At 42.6% G+C, this 20,030-nt stretch overlaps 1 protein-coding gene across 1 annotated transcript; it reads right to left on the bottom strand.

Annotated features, from left to right (window-relative positions):
* Window positions 1–2,193: 2,193 nt before the first annotated feature.
* Window positions 2,194–3,920, bottom strand: LOC108047831 (luciferin 4-monooxygenase-like). The gene is made up of 3 exons (XM_044458952.1): window positions 3,777–3,920; window positions 3,209–3,720; window positions 2,194–3,157 (listed from the first exon to the last, which is right to left on the bottom strand). The coding sequence occupies exons 1-3, from the start codon at window positions 3,918–3,920 to the stop codon at window positions 2,194–2,196; spliced, it is 1,620 nt and encodes a 539-aa protein (XP_044314887.1).
* Between the last annotated feature and the right edge of the window lie 16,110 nt (window positions 3,921–20,030).

Below are 20,030 nucleotides of genomic sequence, written 5' to 3'. Positions count from 1 at the left end.
AAGGTGTGGCTGTTTCCATTAAACGCTTTTTTTAAGAGCCATGCGGTGATAATTCCCCAGGACGAACGGGTCAACTGAAGCCGAAAAAATACAAATATTTCATTAGTTTAAAGTAGTATCCTGTACTTGAACGAACGTCTTAAAAATTTTTTTTTGTGTGCATACGGGAACTTTTTATGCAAAAAATTTCTTTTTTGGACGCTAAAATTCTTACAAAATTATCTATTTCGGCGAAATAAAAATTTTTACATGAAAAAACGATCGTTCAAGTACTAATAAAATTCATTACGAACATAAAAAAAAAATTTCAAGAAAATCGGTTCAGTAGTTTTTCGGCAATCCATATCACCGCAGTCATTTTTCAAAAAACACCATTTCGAGATATTCGCGTTTAAAATTTCTAGTTTGGGTTTGAGCGGGGAAGAGGCGCGCGGCTCGGAGCGCTGTAACTTTTTTTCTACTGCTCAAATCTTTATGAAAATTTGGGGAAATGTTCTCAAGAAGTTGTTCTTTAAGATAAAGGAAAAAAAAATTTTAGATTTTTTGAAAATGAAAAAGGTTTATACCCCCTTAACAAATCGAAAAAAAAAATAAAAACAAGAAAGGAAAGCTAACTTCGGGCGGAGCCGAAGTTGATATACCCTTGCAGAATATTCTGTAAATTATATTCTCCAAAATTATTCATATGATGCGTTCTTAATACTCATAAAAAATCCCAACTTCCTAACTTTAACAAGAGAGAACGATATAGTCGGGTGCCCCGACTATCAGATACCCGTTACTCAGGTAAAGGGAGTGCGAGGGAGATGGAGATAGAAACTTTGATCACGCATAACTTTTTAACGAATGGTCCGATTTGAAAAATTTCTTCTACATTTCGATAGGTATTGATCAACACAATAAAACTGCATTTTTACTTTTCCGAAATATTTAAATTTTTAAAATCGTATATAAGCGATTGTGGGCGTTAAAGGGGGCGTGGCACCTTTTTGAAACAAACTTGTGCTGCGTAGGAACTCCTAGAATCTGCATGCAAAATGCCAATCCTCTAGCTTTTATAGTTTCCGAGATCTCAGCGTTCATACGGACAGACAGACAGACAGACAGACGGACAGACGGACAGACGGACATGGCTATATCAACTCGGCTAGTGACCCTGATCAAGAATATATATACTTTATAGGGTCGGAAACGCTTCCTTCTAGCTGTTACATACTTTTGCACGAATACAATATACCCTTTTACTCTACGAGTAACGGGTATAAAAACACCAAAGTTATGGCATTTCCAATCGTTCAGTTATATGGAAGCTATAAGATATAGTCGGCCGATCCTTATGATGTTTGGTAGGTCGGATTGATTGGCCAAAAATAAAACCCATAGAAAATCCCAACTTCCTAACTTAACAAAGTTATGGCATTTCCGATCAATCAGTTATATGGCGGCTATAGGATATAGTCGTCCGATCCTTATGAAATTTGGTAGGTCGGATTGATAGGCTAAATATATAACCCATAGAAAATCCCAACTTCCTAACTTCACAAACACCAAAGTTATGGCATTTCCGATCAATCAGTTATATGCCAGCTATAGGATATAGTCGGCCGATCCTTATGAAGTTTGGTAGGTCGGATTGATTGGCCAAATATAAAATCCATAGAAAATTCCAACTTCCTAACCTTACAAACACCAAAGTTATGGCGTTTCCGATCAATCAGTTATATGGCAGCTATAGGATATAGTCGGCCGATCCCGGCCGTTCCGACATATATACTGCGTGCAAAGGAAAGAAGGGTGTGTGCAAAGTTTCAACTCGATAGCTTTAAAACTGAGAGAATAGTTTGCGTAGAAACAGACGGACAGACAGACAGACGGACAGACAGACGGACAGACAGACGGACAGGCTATATCAACTCAGGAGGTGATCCTGATCAAGAATATATATACTTTATAGGGTCGGAGATGTCTCCTTCACTGCGTTGCACACTTTTGACCAAAATTATAATACCCTCTGCAAGGGTATAAAAATCATCTCTACATTTCTGTTATCAAAAGCAAAGTCAAATCAAATATGCATATATTTTGTATTACTTGCTTTTTATTTTATTGCTACTTAACAACAGTATTGCTTAAGTAGTGACCCGTTTAAAACAACAATTAAAAGATTTAAATGGTTATACCAAGTTATCTTAATTATGAGTCTATCTGAACGCCCTTTGTCCGAAGAAAGTGATCTTTGTTGGCAGCACGGTTTGTTTTTCCATTGGGACTTCGCTTTAGATCGTTAATGAAAAGGCAGCCGGCATGCAATCTCAGAAACTCGGTGTTTGCATGCTGAGCCACATAATCCTTCACGTCCTGTTCACTAATTTGGACACTTGGCATTAAGACGACATTTGCCGCTGGCGCATCTCCACCCTGCATGTTCCAAATGCCGAAGGCACAAACCTCTAAAACGCCGGGCATTCCGGAAATTATATCCTCGACTTCGTGCGGATAGTACTTGTTGGCCGCGTACTTCAATACGTCCTTCTTACGATCCACGATGTACAAGAACCCATCGTCGTCCATATATCCAAGGTCCCCGCTGTGGAGCCAGCTGTTCTTGTACACTTCGTCCGTGGCCTTCGGGTTTTTGTAATAGCCGGGCCAAAAGCTGCCCGTGTTGAGGCACACCTCGCCCTCCTCGTTGGGTCCCAGACTCTCGCCTTGGTCGTTGATGATCTTCAGCTTGTAGCCAGGACTCGGTCGACCCACCGAATTGGGCTTCGCATCGTAGTGCCAGTTTAGGCTGGAAAATGATGCCGTTTCCGAAAGGCCAAAGCCGAAGTTCATGACACCGCTGTCAATTCTTTGGCGCAGTTTCCCCTGCACTTCCATGGTGCACCGTCCACCGGTGTATATATAGTATCGCAGGCTCTGCAGATTGGCCTTTTCAAAGTCCGGGCAGTTTACAATGGCTGCCACTTGTCCCGGAGGCTGCATGACCCACGTGACCTGGTACTGATCGATTATGCGCAGAGTCTCTGACGGATCGAAGGGCTTCTCCGATATAATGCGCCTTGTGCTAAAGACTCCGGATGTGACTATCGTATACAGACCCAAGGCCCAGTCCATACCGCTGGAGGCGTACTGAACATCCTCGGTTGTTAGCTGCCTGTAACAAGCTGTTTGAATACACAACCTAAACCATGTATGCTCTACTTACGTAAATCCGCATAAAATGGCTCGGCTATTGGTCACAACAACTGCCTTTTGATTGCCTGTAGAGCCAGAAGTGCTGAGTATGGCCAACTGGTGATCGGTTCCCAGTTTTAAAGGGGTGGGCTTGAACCCATTCTCCACTGGCGTCTGCAACACCTCCTGAATACTGATAACATCCTCCGAAATATTGCACATTGTCACTATTTCAACGTTCAACTTGGCGGTGGCCGCTCGCACTTTTGGGTATGCTTCGCCGTCGCAGAAAATGAGTCGTGGTTTGGTGATGAGGAACAGCTTCTCAATGATTTCGGGTATATAGTTGGAGTTTAGAGAGTGCAGGGCGATGCCGTTGAAAAAGCAGGCGTAGGCAACGGCCGCGATATGGGTGGAATTATTCGCTATAATGCCCACGATGTCGAACTGGGACAGGTCCAAGTTGCGCATGAAAGTGGCGATGCGAATAGAGTTCCTCAAATGATCCTCCCGCAAAAGGATCGTTTTCTCCGAGTCCGATATCTACGTTTGACTCTCGTGATTAACCATCAAATCCCTCACTTGTTTTTCCCACCTACCTGTGCAATACCCTTTGGATGGCGACGCATCTCCTGAAAGATTATTTCACCAATGGACAAAGATTCTCCGAATTGGGGCTTCTCCCTTTCACTGCTCCACATTTTTTCGACAGCATCGTAGTCGGTTTTCGGTTGAAATGCCATTTTCCTAATGTCTTTAACTTAAGTCATCACCGAAATGCCGTTTTATATAGTTGTGTCTTCTGGTAAAATAATGATTAAGCTATCTTATCCATAAGCTTATTCTTTCTCCCGACAAATAAACAAGGCACTTCAAAAATTAAATAAGCTAAAAAAAATTGCATAAAAATATAGTGCAAAAAAATATCTTATCTGATGTCACAACAAATGAAATTATCGGTGATAATAACGGCAGCTTTAAGACCCACAACATAAACCTAAATGGTTTCTTGAAAACCCCGAGATAATTCCTGAGGCTTGTTTAAATATCAACATGATTACTTTTGATTTTGCTTATTTACCCATACCTGGCTGTATTTATCCGCCTCTAAATTTATGTTTCCACGCATCCACGTTACTATGGAAGGATTCACTAACCAGAGCCCCATGAGTGTGTGTGTGTGTGTGTGTGTGTGTGTGGGGTAAGTTTAAAACTTGTTCATGCCTAGCATTTGAAATTTGTTACGAAATTATATAACGGCTTGTTTGTTTCGGTCTTGTTTCGTATGCGTCACGATGCGTATACGCACCGTGGGTGCCCTGAGGCAAGCGACTTCAACACACACAACACTACTAGATACTATATGCTAGATACGAGATACAAGATTCACCCGTGCACCGGGCTCCGTAAATCCGGCAGCTTCTTCCACACATTCTCGTAAATAAGTTTCGAAAAGAAAAGCGAAATAATAGTCGCTGGCGTTTACTATATATATTATTATGCTGCCGTACAAAAAGGATTGTTGTCGCTGTTGGCACTGGCAGGATAAATGGCCCAAGAGTTCACATTATGTGTGGAAAATCTATAAAAAGTTATAAAAGTGTCATTAGCGCCAACAATGAGAATGCCGTCAGCATGAGGACCATAGTGTTAGATATTTCATCGCACCACGTTCCCGCGTGAATCCTTGTAATAATCCTTGTCCCGGCAACTTGTTGTTGCCAACTTTTCCTTCGCTTTGCATTGGCAGTGACCCGATTTGCCCCTCCCCCCGGCCTGTCTGCAAATATTTCACAGCCCTGCTAACTAACAAACAATATGGGAAAAGTAAAAGGTTTTTTGTGTTCCATTTGAAAATGTCATATTTGCCAAAGTCCGACTACTTAGCCCGGACCACTGGTGCGCCTTGTATGCCTATCATCTGTTGTTTATCACGCTCTGATTTACTTACTGAGCTGCTTTATTCCAAGCTTGCATAATTTAATACGAAAATGGACAGGAACGGCTACTTCAGGTTTGGCCAGACACGATGGAACGGTCAGAGAGCTAAATCTTGTCATTGACTGACCCATTGTCACTAGACTTTATTTACCAATTTAATATTTAATAAAACATGGTACAAAGTAAACGAATTCACTTTCCTCGAAATCGCTTTACTATTATACAAAAACTAATTTCATTCTAATTTTTTTATAAGAGTCTTTTAATAATGGAAAGATTAGAGTGGATATTAAAAGATAAATAATATTCTTCAAACTGATATAAAAAGACAAATAAAAGTATATTCTTTTATATGATAGTTTATATTCTGTTGGCAGATAAGAAAGAGACTATAGAACAAGATAGTTGATTTGAAAAGCTAGGCTTAAGGCAAAGTTTTTATCGTCATCATCTTACCAGGCCTGTCACATTGAATCAGAAAAGTTAACTTGCCTCACCTCTCTGCCCCCGCCAGCTTAGCTTGTCTTTGACAAATTTCAGCAAAGTGGATTAATTTGTTTTATTCCCTATCCGGTGCTGTTCACTTATTAGAGCCAAACTTTTGCGCCGAAGATAGGAAAAGTTGTCTGGGCCTGAGATCTCTGACCTGGCTTTAGTTTCATTTGGCCCGTCTAGAGGGCTTTAATTAGGGCCCTGCCAGACGACAAGTGAAAGCAACAGGTGATTTCCGTCAAACAACTGGATGGTTGACCAGCGGCCCATGGCAGCCAGTTAGCCAATTAGAGCTCCCAAGTATCCGAAATGGTTATCTGAGAGGGCGGCACGGATTCCCCAAACTTTGGCCGTAAATCTCCATTTCAAAAGTTCACGACCAGTTCGAGATATAAACAACGAGATTTGCGATTTGCGCATTATGCAAGTGGGAGCATTTATGCGCTCTGTAGTCTGTAACATTGTGGCGTTCCACATCCGTTCGTTTCCTTGCCACCACGTTCCATCGGTCCTTGGACTTGGCTGTCTTGGCTTTCGGCCGTGTTTGACTTTTGGCAGTTGCCAAATGGCAGCCACTGCGCATGAACTAGGCCCACTCCTCGTCGCCGTGTGGGTCGTTTGCCCACATGCGACATTTTGGCGTGTTTTTCTAACCCGGACATCACCTACACCTGAGCACTTGCATTAGGTTTCGTTTGGCATTCAGATTGACATTTCACATCATCATTTAGGTTGATCTATTATTTCAGTCGAAACAAAAGCTGCAACAAAATAGCACTTTAATGAGGGCCACAAAAATGCAATATGCTGCTTGTTTGCGTATACGCAATGTTTAACTTATTGCGTATACGACCGTGTGGGCGTGTTGGCTCCCTTGACATGGGACTGTGGATATGTGGAAATGTAGCCTAAGGGCGGGCAGGAAAATATTTAACTTTCACTTTACTCCCAAACACCGGTGGCTGAGCGTGCATTTGATTATTCGTGTTTGTACGAGCTGTACATACAACAAAATGGATGATAAAGCTTCAGGAAAAGTAAAAAACAAAATAAACGCGGCTGGAAACAATCAAAAGTCGCTACTGACAACGGAAATCTGCCGCCTGCCAGGGCATTTGCTCATTCGTTTCACAACTTTCAATTCCGATTTTAATTCATTTTATTTCATGCTTATGCACACGGTCGATCGGCTCATTTTTTCCATCTATCCTGGGTGACATTTTGAGGAATTTAATTTGCCGCCTCTGTATTTAAAGCTGCATACTTTGTATTCCATTCTCCTTTATCCTCCCGGGCAATGCGCTCTGGTTTTGCTTGGCATTAAAGGATATTGTGGCGACCTTTCTTGTTTTATTTATTTACATTTAGCAGAAGACAAGCGAGCCACAAGATAAACAAATAAAAATAACAGATTTAGAGCGGGATTTATTTAAATTCAACCCGTCAAATGTCAAGTTGATGGGGGCTAATTAAATCACTGGAACCTGCCACGAATTCGGGTTGGGAATAAATTAATTTAAAGTCTTGAAACTAAAAAAAGAAAGAAATCCTTTAAGAAAGTAAGTATTTAGTTATGATTTTCTTTGTTTTTTCTCCTAGCTATTTCTTTCTCTTCGCTAGCAGCTTATAATTATAAGTAAGTTTTATTTAGAAATTAACTGAATACGGCTTAATACTCGGAAATTTCTTATACATTTTTGAGCTAACCAACATATAAGTAAGAAATTTTATTTTTATTTTGTGCAAAAGCTTAGCCAGCCCATTATAAAAGCAGACTGATAAATGGCTATTCCCTTTTTCTTAATTTCACAGTGGGTCCCAAGGTCCTTTTGGGATGTTATGACCTTATCTCAGCATTTGGCAATCCAGTCGAATTATTATCTCGCTGCCTTGCCAGCAAACTAAGAGCGTTGTGTTAATTGGGAAACACAGAAACTTGCGGCCGAGTGTATGCGATGTGGCAACCACAATAGCCGTTCCCCATTTCATCTGCCTTGGTAACCGTGGAAATCGGGGAAATCGCAGCGGGACTGCAGATTGGCGGCGGAGGATTCGCTGCCGATGCGGTTGCCATAATGCCCGTAATTACTTTGTTAATGCTCAGCGTATTATGTCAGCAAATTAAATTATGTACGGTGCGAGCACTGTGCGAAGGACGAAAAAGCGCCATTCCTCATTGCCAATGCCGACACCAGCTGCCAAAAGCCATCCTATTGAAAATTTAAGAACTCGGCGCATTTTAATGTTTTTATAGACCACTTGGCTGCCATGGCACTCTGTCTTTCTCGAGCGCCTTTAATTAAACGCGACGGAAATTTGCCGAGGGGATTGCAGTTAATCCACCGACTGAGTTTCCATCAAAAATGTTTAGGCTATTATCTTTAGGAGCAGGTACTCCGCTGCCTACGGTAAATACGCGTCGAGTGATTATAGCCAGGTTATTTATTAGGGAATACTTGTTGTTTCTTCCCATACTTTGTAACAAATGAAATAACCTTTGCTCTAATATAATAAATGGTATGTAAAATATCTACATCTTGTTAGATTTCATGTCATGAGTAGGACTATTTTCCAACTGGATCAAATATTGATGCAATACTTTTCTAATAAAATAGAAAATGTTGAAACTTGAATTAAAGGATGTGTTGGCTTGGAAGATAACACCACGGAAAAATATAAAATTTTTCAAATGTAAGTAATGTATGTGAAGTAAGAACGGTTTTCTAGTACTCTTGTCAACAGAGCTCATTCATTCCTTTCAGTCGCTCATTGCCCACTATTAACCACAACACACTCCAATTACTTTGCCGTTTCGCTTTCACGGACTGCCCCAATGGATCCGGAGGAGAGCGGAATTCCCTTGTTGTGCCTGCATAGCCAGGACACGCTCAGATAATTCCATTGCAAAGTTTAAGCAAATGTTTACCCAGCAGATGGGCGAAGGGGAGCTGGCTGCTCCTGCCGATAATTGAATTAGTGGGGATGTCGGCAAGGTGACTGGGTCTCTCGGGGAAGGTGGGTCACAAATTAAAGCAATAACAGCCGGGCCAACAGGCGATGGTTAACTCTTAGGGCTTTAATAATTTAATGGCTCACAAGGGCCGAGCCAGTGACTCTTAATCCGATCCGATTTGTATACTGTCTGTGACCTTGCAAATCTGGATCCCTAATTGAGTCAGCAGTCAGCTTGGAATTGGCCTGATTGCGTTGCTGGCACAAACCCACCAGTATCACGTTAATTTCTTGCATTCAACGTCAGTCAACCAGTGTCTTTGGGCCGGCTGGGAATGAAATTAGATTGCAACTTCAGTTTATTTAGTCGCTTGTAATTGCATTTTCTCGTTAACTCGATTCCCAGCTGCCCTTTGACTCGACTAAATGCAGCAACAAATGGCAGCTAAATGCCGCCCACCACAGAGCACTTTCTGGCTAACTCACTTGGCCAAGAGGTTGCCAAAAAGCTTGGACATCCTCTTCCATCTGACCGCAGGCAGAACAGAAACTTGCTGCCTCTCATATCGAATGTCCTCGAGTTTGACGTCATTGCCGATTGATTCTGCGGGTACAGTAGCTACAGATCTTAAGTAAGATACCAAACTAAGAGAATGTTGCAACTAAAGTATTTTTCAACTGTATTTTTAACATGTTTTGCAATAGTGACTGAAAAATTTTAGTTGGTAACATTTTGGTTCTAACTTACCCAAAATAACGCACACCCAAGAAAATGACTGTTTTCTGGCAAAAAAAATCACAAGAATCGATTGCTGATTTTATAACGAATTTAACGGTTTTTTACTTTATTTTCTCAGGCCAAAATATATTTTATAAGGAGCATGATTTTAAACTCATGATTGAAACTCAGTTGACTTTTTCAGGGTTTAAAGGTTTTTTTTTAATATAACTAATCCAAAATATGACTCATCCAAAACAATGTTTGTCTTGTTTAGCTGAGACACTAAACTATCGATTTTATGCTTACATTTATTGGTCAAAAACTTTAAACATGCTTGAAAATTTTGGAAAAAAAACTTTACCAATAGGCCTTTTTAATTCCTGCAAAATTGATATTCTATTCCATTCTTTGTAATCGTAGGTGTCACAAAAAACAAGAAAACTTTAATGATTTGCAGCCAGTGTGCGTGCGTCTGTTTCAATTGACAGGCCGGTGGAATTCTATGGGATTTGTGAGCCAAGATTAAGTAGTGCCCTGACCTGGTCGGCTTATTAGGCTGCAGACACGTAAGCGCTTCCCACCAACCGGAAAATGTCCGCAGAAGTGGAAAGCCACTTGGCCGAGCCAACTAATTTCTCAAAGGATTTCGGCTTCACTTAGTTTTGCTTTGTTTGGGAATGTTGAGGACTTGGGATTTCCTTTCGATTACGGTTGTCTAGTTGGGGAGTCGGGTCGTTGCATTGGCACAGCCTATTAGCAGGGATTTCTTGACACCTCCCGGTTCAGCCAACTAATCTTGTGGTGATTACACTTGTAAGCCGCCAAAACGGATGACCGAAGTATTGATTTTCACCAGACCGCAGGATTGCTCGGTGAGTTAGAGCAGCTGAGTACAAGTAGAGTCGTGGAGTAGCATAAAATGATTAAAGCCAAATAAGTTGGCATCCATTAATAAACACTCAAGCTGTCAGACAGACAGGGCGGAACTTTGATTTGGAGTCGGGCTGCTGTCAAGTGCAAACAAAGGTCAGACTTTGCAGTCAAACCCCTTGGCCACCAGATACCTCCGACTGCGGTTGGCCCCCGGCAACACTCAGCCTTATTAAGTGCCCCTGGACTTCGGCCACTGTGTGCCGGCAGAGGCATAACCACAAATCTGATTTGTGGCCAAACAGAGGGCCAGGACCTCGCCTTTAAACGGACTCCTTTTGGCAAGAGGCAAAAGTCGGCCGAAATTGAAGCGAAGTAAACAAACAGAAAGATGCCACCCACAATTTGGGATTCCATTGTGTGTTCTGTTGACGAATGCATAATTGAATCTAAAGTACTTCATTTGTCCCATAAACACGTTCGACTCTTATTTCGATCGCTTATAAATAAACCGAGAAAAAAATAACTGGGAAATGCGAAAAAATGAATTGTTGACGTTGTCGGCGGCGAAAAGCCACGTGCAGGCACAAATAGCAAACAGCCAGAAACAACAATTCGATTTCTGTTTAGTTAAAATACACAGTCATAAATAATATATACCTTTGTGGGCCGGAGTGTGTGGTCGGGGGCGAGCATCAGGTATTGATATATTGGGCCACATTCATGCCTGCGTGTACAACAATCGACTGGAATGAAAGAAGGGCCCTTGACTTTCTGGTTAGGCTTATACCCTTCGATTCGTTTTATGGCGTTTTCCCTCGCCCACATTTGTGGGCTCAGCAAACAGAAGGTGGAAGGAGCAGCCACCCACACATTAGTTTAAAAGGCTTCCGGGCCCGTGCAGATATTCAATTTATTTAATAGAATTGCGTTATTTGTTTGCCAAATGAATTTTCCGTTGAATAGCGGTGCACGTATGGCTCGAATTGTGGCCGGGCGCAATCATGTTGAGTTAATCTTGAGTGGCTCACAAATTTCAACCGCCCAAGGGTACGCTTTTCTGGATCACAACTACTGCTTTAAGCTGTCAAATTCGCTTTCGGCTAAAACACAACACAACCACTCTGCATGTGTAATTAACTCAATAACATGATAATTATAACGACATCAGATTTGTGCGCTGAAAACACAGTTTACCCATTACAAAACAGAGACGTGACAGCCTCTGAAAAGTTTTAGTTTTATTAAATAATTTGATTATTAGTCAACAGGCAACGGGGCGGATGTGTGATGCTGCCAGTCTGCGCATATGCTGCTCCTCTGGAATGCCAAAACATGGGTAGGTATAAAGGGCGAGTGCGAAAGGTCGCTCCGACGGAAAGGAAACTTAATTTTCGTGCTGAATTTTTGCATATTTTATTAACCTAAACAGCCGGCTGAGGACGCGGTGGCACAGCAACCCAATCATAAAAGTTACCCCATTGCCGGCGACTTCCTTTAATTTTATGCACAAACAAAAATTTCTGGGAAAGTTGGGCAAGGGTTTGCTTTTCTGTTTATTTCCGAGCCAAAGAGCGTGCTTAGGATTTGGCCGGGAATGCCAGTTTACACGCCTACATATAGATTTAAATTAAATCTTAAACATCGTGTGGATTGCGGATTTCAAGCGGAGGCGGACGATTTTGACTTGAATTACAGTTGGATTTTAATCGCACAGATTTGGCAACAGGCAGCTGCCAATTCCCTGGGGCATTTTGGCTATCTCAGCTCCTCAAAGCCAATTGGCCTAGTATACTTTTGGGCGAGAGTCGAAAGAGTATTAGATGGTCGCAGACAAAACGAGATGTTCATTTTAATTTGTATATCGTAGATTTGGGTCTCTGGTTAACGACTTCCCTTATTTACGAGTGTCATTAAATGGTTAACACGTGTCCGCTTCACCGGGTTTAAGCTGCTTTAATATCTCGATTCTGGGAATGGCTGCGAACTCTTGACCGAACAAAAGTCCGTCGTTGTTTGCTTTCGATTTCCCGCATCTCTGGGAACACGCATACGCAGTGGAGTCCAGCCAAGAGTGGCGATGCACACGGCCAGTTGAGATAATAAACGGCTGCTCTGGGTATCGGATGCAAATGCAAATGCCTGGGCACGTATCGCTTTCGACTTGTGCCATTCCTGTGCTCTGCTCCCAATTCTGGCTGCTGCCAAGGCCGAAAAATGTGCGGGTTCTTGGCATTGTCGGATTTTTGGCTTACGCTTTTGGCCAGAACGAGGTGGGCATGAAGAAGTTTCATCCCGCTTATCTTTTCGCCTGACTGACGTTGGATGTAAATTGTGGGATGGCGCCTACTACACAAGGAAAAGATTTACCTATGAAAGATGATTTATCGAATCAGTTTTAAATTGTACTTAAAGAATGATTTAATCTTATTTAAATATATAACTGAACCGACCATAAAGTTCTAAAAATAAAGTATACTTTTGTCTACACAATAAACTGTAGAAATATTAAATTTGGTTTTTAAATTTATATACATGTTCTTTGGTGCGGAATAGTCTTTACTCACCTTATACAAAACCTATTATAAAGGAAGCTAATTTAATTTGTATTAATTTTTGCGACTAGTGCTGTAAATAGTAAACAATCTTGTAGTACACACCTTATAGATACAGTCTGTGCTTATTTATATAATTCAAATAAGAAACTTTTCAGTGTCTAAAGTCACTCAGATTTCAAATATAAGCTCGTGTGGATGCAGTCAGCAGGACTCAGTTCCATCGACCTTTCTTTTGTTCGAATTACTCATGAACCCCAGATCATTAGACTGACGGGTTGTTGGACTGCCCTGCACATTAGACGTTTCAATCAAAGTGTCATTCCATGTTAATTGCTTTTCTGTTGCGGTTTGGTGACGCTTGTCCCCGAAAAGTTCAAAGTTCGCTGGTGGTGGATAGAAGTGAACCCAGAACCCTTTCCGTTTTTTCGTAGGATAGAACACGAATGGTTGGCAGTTAAGCCGGCAGGGACACTATATCCATGTTAGACCTCACTTTCACACATATCCGGCAGATGTCCTCCGATCCCTTTGCCATTTCGCCTGCCGGACGGCACTTTTTTCAATTTGCGTCTGCCACAATGGGTTATCAAATGACAACGTGCAAAGTGCTCGGCATCGCCACATCCTGCGGATCGAAGGATGGCGCTGCTCGAGTCTATTCAATTCCGATTGGAGCCTGTTTCAAATCGATTTTTATTATTTTGCATTTATTTTTTCTGCCTTCCACCCTTCCTTCCCAGTTGCCCATATTGGATTTGTGTCGAGCTCTTTTGTGGGTCTGGCATTGTGACCCAATCAAGGTGACCGTCGACTGACATCGGGTGGTTCCTAAATCCACCACAAAATCTCCAGCTCCCACGTGGCATAATGCCGGGGACAAATTCTGATTAATCTGAGTCTTTAGGCGCAGATTTGAAATGGTAGTGGTTCAGCTGTCGGGGACAATTGTTCGGTAAATGGCTGGCATTTATTACGAAGGTGTGGGTCAACTGCCCACTCAGAGATCCGCCTAATGACCAGGAGTTGAGACAGTAGCTCCGCCAAACTTCGCAGCTGGAAGATGGGAGCTGTCTACCCTCATTTGCCTAACTGACATGTCAACACGTGTCAGCGGCGACAGACGGGTCGTATAAGTGATGCCACCATCATCACTTTGGGCCGTGTGCTCCGCAGGAGCTGTCACCATGACTGATCCGTCAGCTTACCCACGCGTAGGTTGGCGTACTTATTGTTTGACTTTATTTATGGAGCGATATTAGAGGCATAGAGCAGTGTCTATGGAAGCCGTTCGTGGGCTTTGCAATTGCTTTGGCCCCATCAAAAAAAAAAATAAATAAAGGGTAAAGAGCTGGGCGTAATATATGCGACAGGGGCGTGTTCAATTTGCTTGATTGATGCCTGCCATTGTGGCGGGATTTTCGGTTGTGATTCCACTATAGAGCTGGCAACTGATGTCCCCATTATGGAGTGGATTTCCAAGAATCTCATTTCCGAAAACTGCTCTTTGGTGGAGGTAACAGATGATGACAAACGCACAGAACTGATTACAAAGACATTTTTTAGCATGAAAAAGTATCTTCACTTTCCCGGAATGGTATCTATCTACTGTTTTTTCGGTCTAAAATTCAAAACTGAGATACCAATTACAAGTAAAAAGCATCCTGAAGTCTCCAGTTTTCTGGCTTGAATTTGTCGCATCCCTTGGCTTGGCGTTTATTGAATTATGATCGATTTTTACGCCGGAATGCCGACGAAAGGCGACTCGAGAAATTGCCGCCAATAGCATTAAATTATTAACGTTTCAATTACGATTTTTAATGGACATTTTTCGCAGCAATTCAATTTGCATCGAAAATCTTTCAATTCAGAGAGTGAGGAATGGGCGAAAGGACCTCCTGCCTAGTGCAACAGGCGCTAATTGAGTAAGAGAAGGTCGAATTCAATATTTTGCCAAAGTGATGAGTCTGGAAATTGTGTGTAGAATGTGTGTACTACTTGTCTGTTTGTTTGCATAGCTACCAACAAGCTAACCCAAGGACTGCCGATGAAACCGCATGCCCTGCACTGCGCTTACTGCTGAATACGTAATGTGATGAGACCAGACACAACACACAAAGCCTTGTCCTGGAAATGTGAAGCGAGCCATGTAAATATGTATGAGTGTTGCCACAGCTTCCGGCGTCTCGTTGATAAGCTAAAGAATTTGAGGAGCCTTGGCTTACTAGCCACCCCTGCAACCCCTGCACCCCTTACCTCACTACCCAGTAAGGGCCCCTCATCCGATCTGTCCTTGTTAGTTTGCTTTAAGTGTCCGTGTACTGCCTGGGGCATGACCCACACTTCGGTTGCTGTTTGTGTTGTGGTTGGATTAAAACACACTCCCCCGCACGGAAACCGAACAACAGAGCCTGTGTGTCAGCATACATGGAGAGCAAATTTGAAAGACTCCAGAAAAGTTAAAGAAAATTCGTAAGACCAAATTAATTTGAGAGGTTTTTCAAAAATTTCTTGAGTCCTACATTTCAGGCTTATCACAAAAGTAGGTATATATTTTTGATTGAAATTATGATGAATATTTACTTGAATAATCCCAAAGGAAACCCTAATTATATACACATGGTTCCTTAAGTTTTATATTTTTAGCCTACAATTAGTTTGAAAAATTGCAGCTAAATGTGTATTTTAGCCGGTATGCTTAACTAAAAATGCATCTTTAATTGTTTATTATAATATGTTTACATTTTCTCATCGTTTTCCTTTCAGTGCAGACATATCCCGTCTGGCAGTTTATGAAAATATGCGTAAAGTGTTGAATTTATTTGTTTAACAAACATTTTGACTTCTAGCTTTTGTTGCTGGGACTTTTAATTTGCTTGGCTTGTTCCGTTTTGCTTGGCAATGAGTGGATGCAGCCCGAGCAGCTTGTGCGCAATTATTCATGCAATATGTCTGCGTCTGCTTACTTCCAGCCGTCGTGGACCCCATGGCGGATGATGAACGATGACGGCTTGCCCTGAACGGCAATCGGAGATTTGGAGCCGCATAAATATTATATTAGCACCCTTGCGTCACATTCGGAACTAACAGGTGGCATTTATAGTCCGACCTTAACTGGATTAATTGTGTCCTTCCGCCATTAGAGCAGCCGGAAGTTGGCCAGAAGCGAATGGCTTACAGTCGTCGGGTCCTTGTCTGTGTATGTCCTTGGTCCCTTTTTGTGCGTTTTAATAAATTGTGTTTGTCGCATGGCTTGATTAGCAAAAGGGACCGGCAACCGGAGCGGAAGCAGCAACAGGTGCTAGAAGGTCGAGGGATTTGCTTAAAGTGTAAACAATGTTATTTTAGCCCTGGCGATGAAATCATGCCAGTTGAGGTTTAAACGGGTGGCAATCAAAAACAGAGCCACACTCAGGTGCTCTCTAGATGGCCGGTATTGTGGCTCCGTTTGGCGGTGACAGGTCAACCAGGCCGGTTTGCTGACACAGCCACTTAATGGGCCATTGTTTGGACCCACATCTGCAAATTATGAGCCGCACTCGGGAAATTACGCAGCACAAATTAGCCAGGTTCTGGATTGTTTGGTCGTGGCAGGGCAGAAGCATTTGACAGATGGCACAGGAAAAACCACGAAACCACAAACGCACATAGGTAATGCAAATGTAATTTGATTACACGGATTATTCGCCAACAAATATGTTTAATTTATGGCCTCTCCAGGAAGTCCATCAGTGCCACCTGATCAGGATGAGTGGTGAAAAGCAGCGTCCATTGGTTGCGTGCTCAACTTGGCCGCTCCGATTGATTGCATAACAATAAATTATGCAACGCACCATGATGCTGCTGCCTCTGCTCCGTTTGCCCACCTTGATGTTATTGGCGATTGCAGGTCCTGGACAAGGACCAGTCCGCCTGCCATTCACTTTTAAGTTTCAAGTGCTGCTGCGGGTGAGTGCTTTTAATATTCATCTAATGCACTCAACGTGTTGTAAGCCAGGGAATGGGTATTTTCAGGGATATTGAAATAATTCTAAAACTTCTATAACTTGAGGTATAGAATGGTTTTTTTTAAAGTTAGATGGTAACATTTTCTGTTCCAATTAAACTAGTTCGACCTTAGGACTTGCAGTTATTAAAACTCGACTGTATTTGTACGGTTTTATTTTCAATGAGTTGTTTTCAACATAAATTAATGAAAGTTCGGATTCACATATTCAATTTAACAAAATGTATATATAATAAATTGAGTCTTGAAATCGGATAAAATTTAAATCGACGATTGAGTGAAAATTTGAGGAGTATAGTGAGTAAGTACCATACAAATATAAGTAAAGATGACTTTATCATTTATATTCACTTTCATTTTATTACGCTTACAAATCAACCAATTTTTGATGTTACTTAAACTGTTTTTGTAATTAATTTTCGAACAGGGTATTAACAAGTTCTGAGCTACGGTAGAACCGCCTACATATTCTGCATTAGCTTCATTTTTCTTTGCAAACTCTTGTTGCTTTTGCTGCTGTTGTTTCGAGATTGCTGTTGCGTCTGCATGAGGCAGCTGCTGCAATTGAATCCTGTCCCGCGATGATGGTGTTCCGACGTGTGGGTGTGTTAAGTGAGTGTTGCCACCTGCAGGATGCTGGGTGCAGAATGCAGGATGTCGGGCTCTGAGGTGTGCTCAGTGCCCAACTTAGTATGGTAATCATTGATGTGCCATCGGCAATGCCGGAGTCGATCCAGCAGCCAGGCAATATTACGCATGCAGCTCGTGGGCGCACGTGACGTATGCGCAATATGGGCAGCTTCCACTGCAACGATGCTGTGTTTAGTTGTTTATGCATTCATCTTATGCATTGACTTTGATTAAGTAGTGCGGTATGCAAAATGCCTTTCTCCATTTGCTTTTGATACGGGGGTCGATAAATCCATTTTGTTCGACTATTTGTAATCCCATCGAGTGACGATCCCCCGCACCGCAATTGAGTTTCATATTGTCTTGCAATAGATCTCTGATTGATTGGTTTTACGCCCTGTCATCCTGGCTTGCTTTACTTCTGATTCCCCGGCAAATGTCAGCGACAGTCTGTCTGTCATCGAGCAGTGAACTCAAACGCCTGGGGCGGCAACGAAGCCAGACAAAACGTGTCCTTAGCTGCGGTTTTTAGCCCCGACTCTAATTGTGCTAATAGAGCGCTGGTAATTATAATTTAATAACATCCTCTGCCTCTGCCGGCTCTGACAACCGGCTCGTGTTTGCCATTAGAATTCTCTGTGTGTGCAATTAACAGCCTGGCAACGGCAACCAGGAAGAACTGAAAGGACTGGCATATAAAAATTGATTTATGCCACCTTCAAGGGCGGAGCAGGGCAATTTAATTGTAAGTCAAACAGTTCCCCGCCAAGTTTATGCAGTTGAGATTTAATTTGATTACACGCCGAGCTGGAGAGCAAGGTAAACATCTTCTGATTGCCTGAATAAGCAATGAGCAAAAGGAGCTTTGGAATTTGCCCCTGCCGAATGGGTTGATGCGAGCTGATGCAGAAGTCCTTGGGAACCTGGTTGTGGACCCTTCAACTCCAGCAGGTGCTGGCACATGAGCACACTGGCGCAACGGCCCACATGTGTATTAATAAACAAATTACGCAATTAATTACACACGCTGAGCGCTCAGCTGGGCGCAAAATGTAACACTTGGTGCATCCTTGGCCGGTCTAAAATTAAGAGCGTAGTGCACCAGCGCTCTGCGAATTTATGGCTGTTTTGCAGGCGCAACTTGTGCAGCCCATAAATGGCTGAGTGAATTGCTTTTGGAGTGCCGGAGCCCAAAAGTGGCCACTGGATCCACCGCCAGCCACATCAAGTGCTTCGCTCCGGCTGTTGGCGTCGTTCCGAGTGCTTTTCTTTATGGCCCGCATGGCATGGGAATGGGAATGGGAATGGGGACAAAAACACCGAACACTGAACACCGAACACTGAAAATGTATAAAAATGTGCCAGCTAGGCATTCTTTTCCAGCTCCTTCCCGTTGTCTTGTGCGCTCACACGGAAAAGCAGACAAAATGTATCTGTGACAGCGCAGCCAGAAATCCAGGATAACCGAGCGAAGCGAACGAAGGACGACAAACGAATATTTATTACAGGTGTTTGCCTTTGACTGACAGAAGGCACAATCTGGCGCGCACAACGGCAGGCCAGGAGCTTAGTTTCGGGCACTTCCCAGGGAAATCTCTCCCAACTGCGGGATACTGGATACTAGGCTTTAAGTCGGGGCCACACTCCATTGTTCGATTGTGCCAGCAAATTGATTTGGCATCGTCAGATGGTGCGAGCATCTTTTATCTGGCCAGACGATGGAAATTTCGTAAATCCGATTTAAAGAAAAATGAAATAAGATGCAAACCCAACCGGAGTTCCTGGGAAATCCCATACTAAAAGCAGAATACAGAAAGGCTAAAAATAACAACGGAAGCCAGAGCGGGATTCATTGTATTTTCGTTCTGCGGAACACGAAGTTTAAAGCGAGAAGGTAAAGGAGTGGAATTGCACTTTTTACGCATTTTGCCTGCGCTGACAGGACCTTCGCGACAGCTAAAAAAAGGAGGCAATCAAGGAGTCCGAGTGAATTCACCTGGCTGGCTATGCAAATCCACTTTAAAAATTTGCTCGCCCGGCAGTCGAGATTACCAGATAGCTTGGAATTGGCCAGAGCATTCAAAGGATATCATCATCATCATCATGATGGCGGTCATTTTGATTAGAAGCCCCAACGTTTAGTCGTGAGTTGGGGAAATGGTGGGCTGTTCATGTGCTCGTGATGTGTAATTAATTTTGGGCAACATCTGTGTATCCTAATTAGAGGCGATACAAACACACATCCCCTCAGGGGGGCGTGGCCCGAGGCGTTTTCTTTTCATTTATCATTGTTACCGGACTAGCCCAAAAAGGGGCCAAAGGTTAGCGAGATAAAAGTTGGGATGTGAGTCGATTAAACGGGTAGAAATCAAGTGAATAATGACCGCAACAGCTCTTGCATGGCAAATGCCCTCCATCCTCTCCACTCAGCAAACCAGATTTCTATAGAGGTCCATAATCACTTCGGAATCGAGTATTGGCCGTTGGCGGAATTGTAAGCCAAAAACTTGGCTGAAAATCGTAAAAAATGGCAGAGCGCAATCAACGCTTCGCAGCTCTAATGGAAAATTGGGCAAATTGAAGTCGAGCAACTTTGTCATAAAATGAAATTGCTAGAAAAATCAACGAATGGTATAATCAGAATAAGGCTGGGCAGATGCCCCATCAAAAAGGGGCAAGTGTGTGT

This window comes from Drosophila rhopaloa, unplaced genomic scaffold (assembly GCF_018152115.1).
Source record: "Drosophila rhopaloa isolate 14029-0021.01 unplaced genomic scaffold, ASM1815211v1 contig_178, whole genome shotgun sequence".
Classification (NCBI taxonomy): Eukaryota; Metazoa; Arthropoda; class Insecta; order Diptera; family Drosophilidae; genus Drosophila; species Drosophila rhopaloa.
This window is presented reverse-complemented; position numbering and strand designations above follow the sequence as displayed.

Coding starts and splice junctions, on each gene's coding strand:
- LOC108047831 (XM_044458952.1), bottom strand. CDS start 3,920: ATGGCATTTCAACCGAAAACCGACTACGATGCTGTCGAAAAAATGTGG. Junction 3,721..3,776: donor ATCCAAAGGGTATTGCACAG/GTAGGTGGGAAA, acceptor AGTCAAACGTAG/ATATCGGACTCGGAGAAAAC. Junction 3,158..3,208: donor GCCATTTTATGCGGATTTAC/GTAAGTAGAGCA, acceptor AGCTTGTTACAG/GCAGCTAACAACCGAGGATG.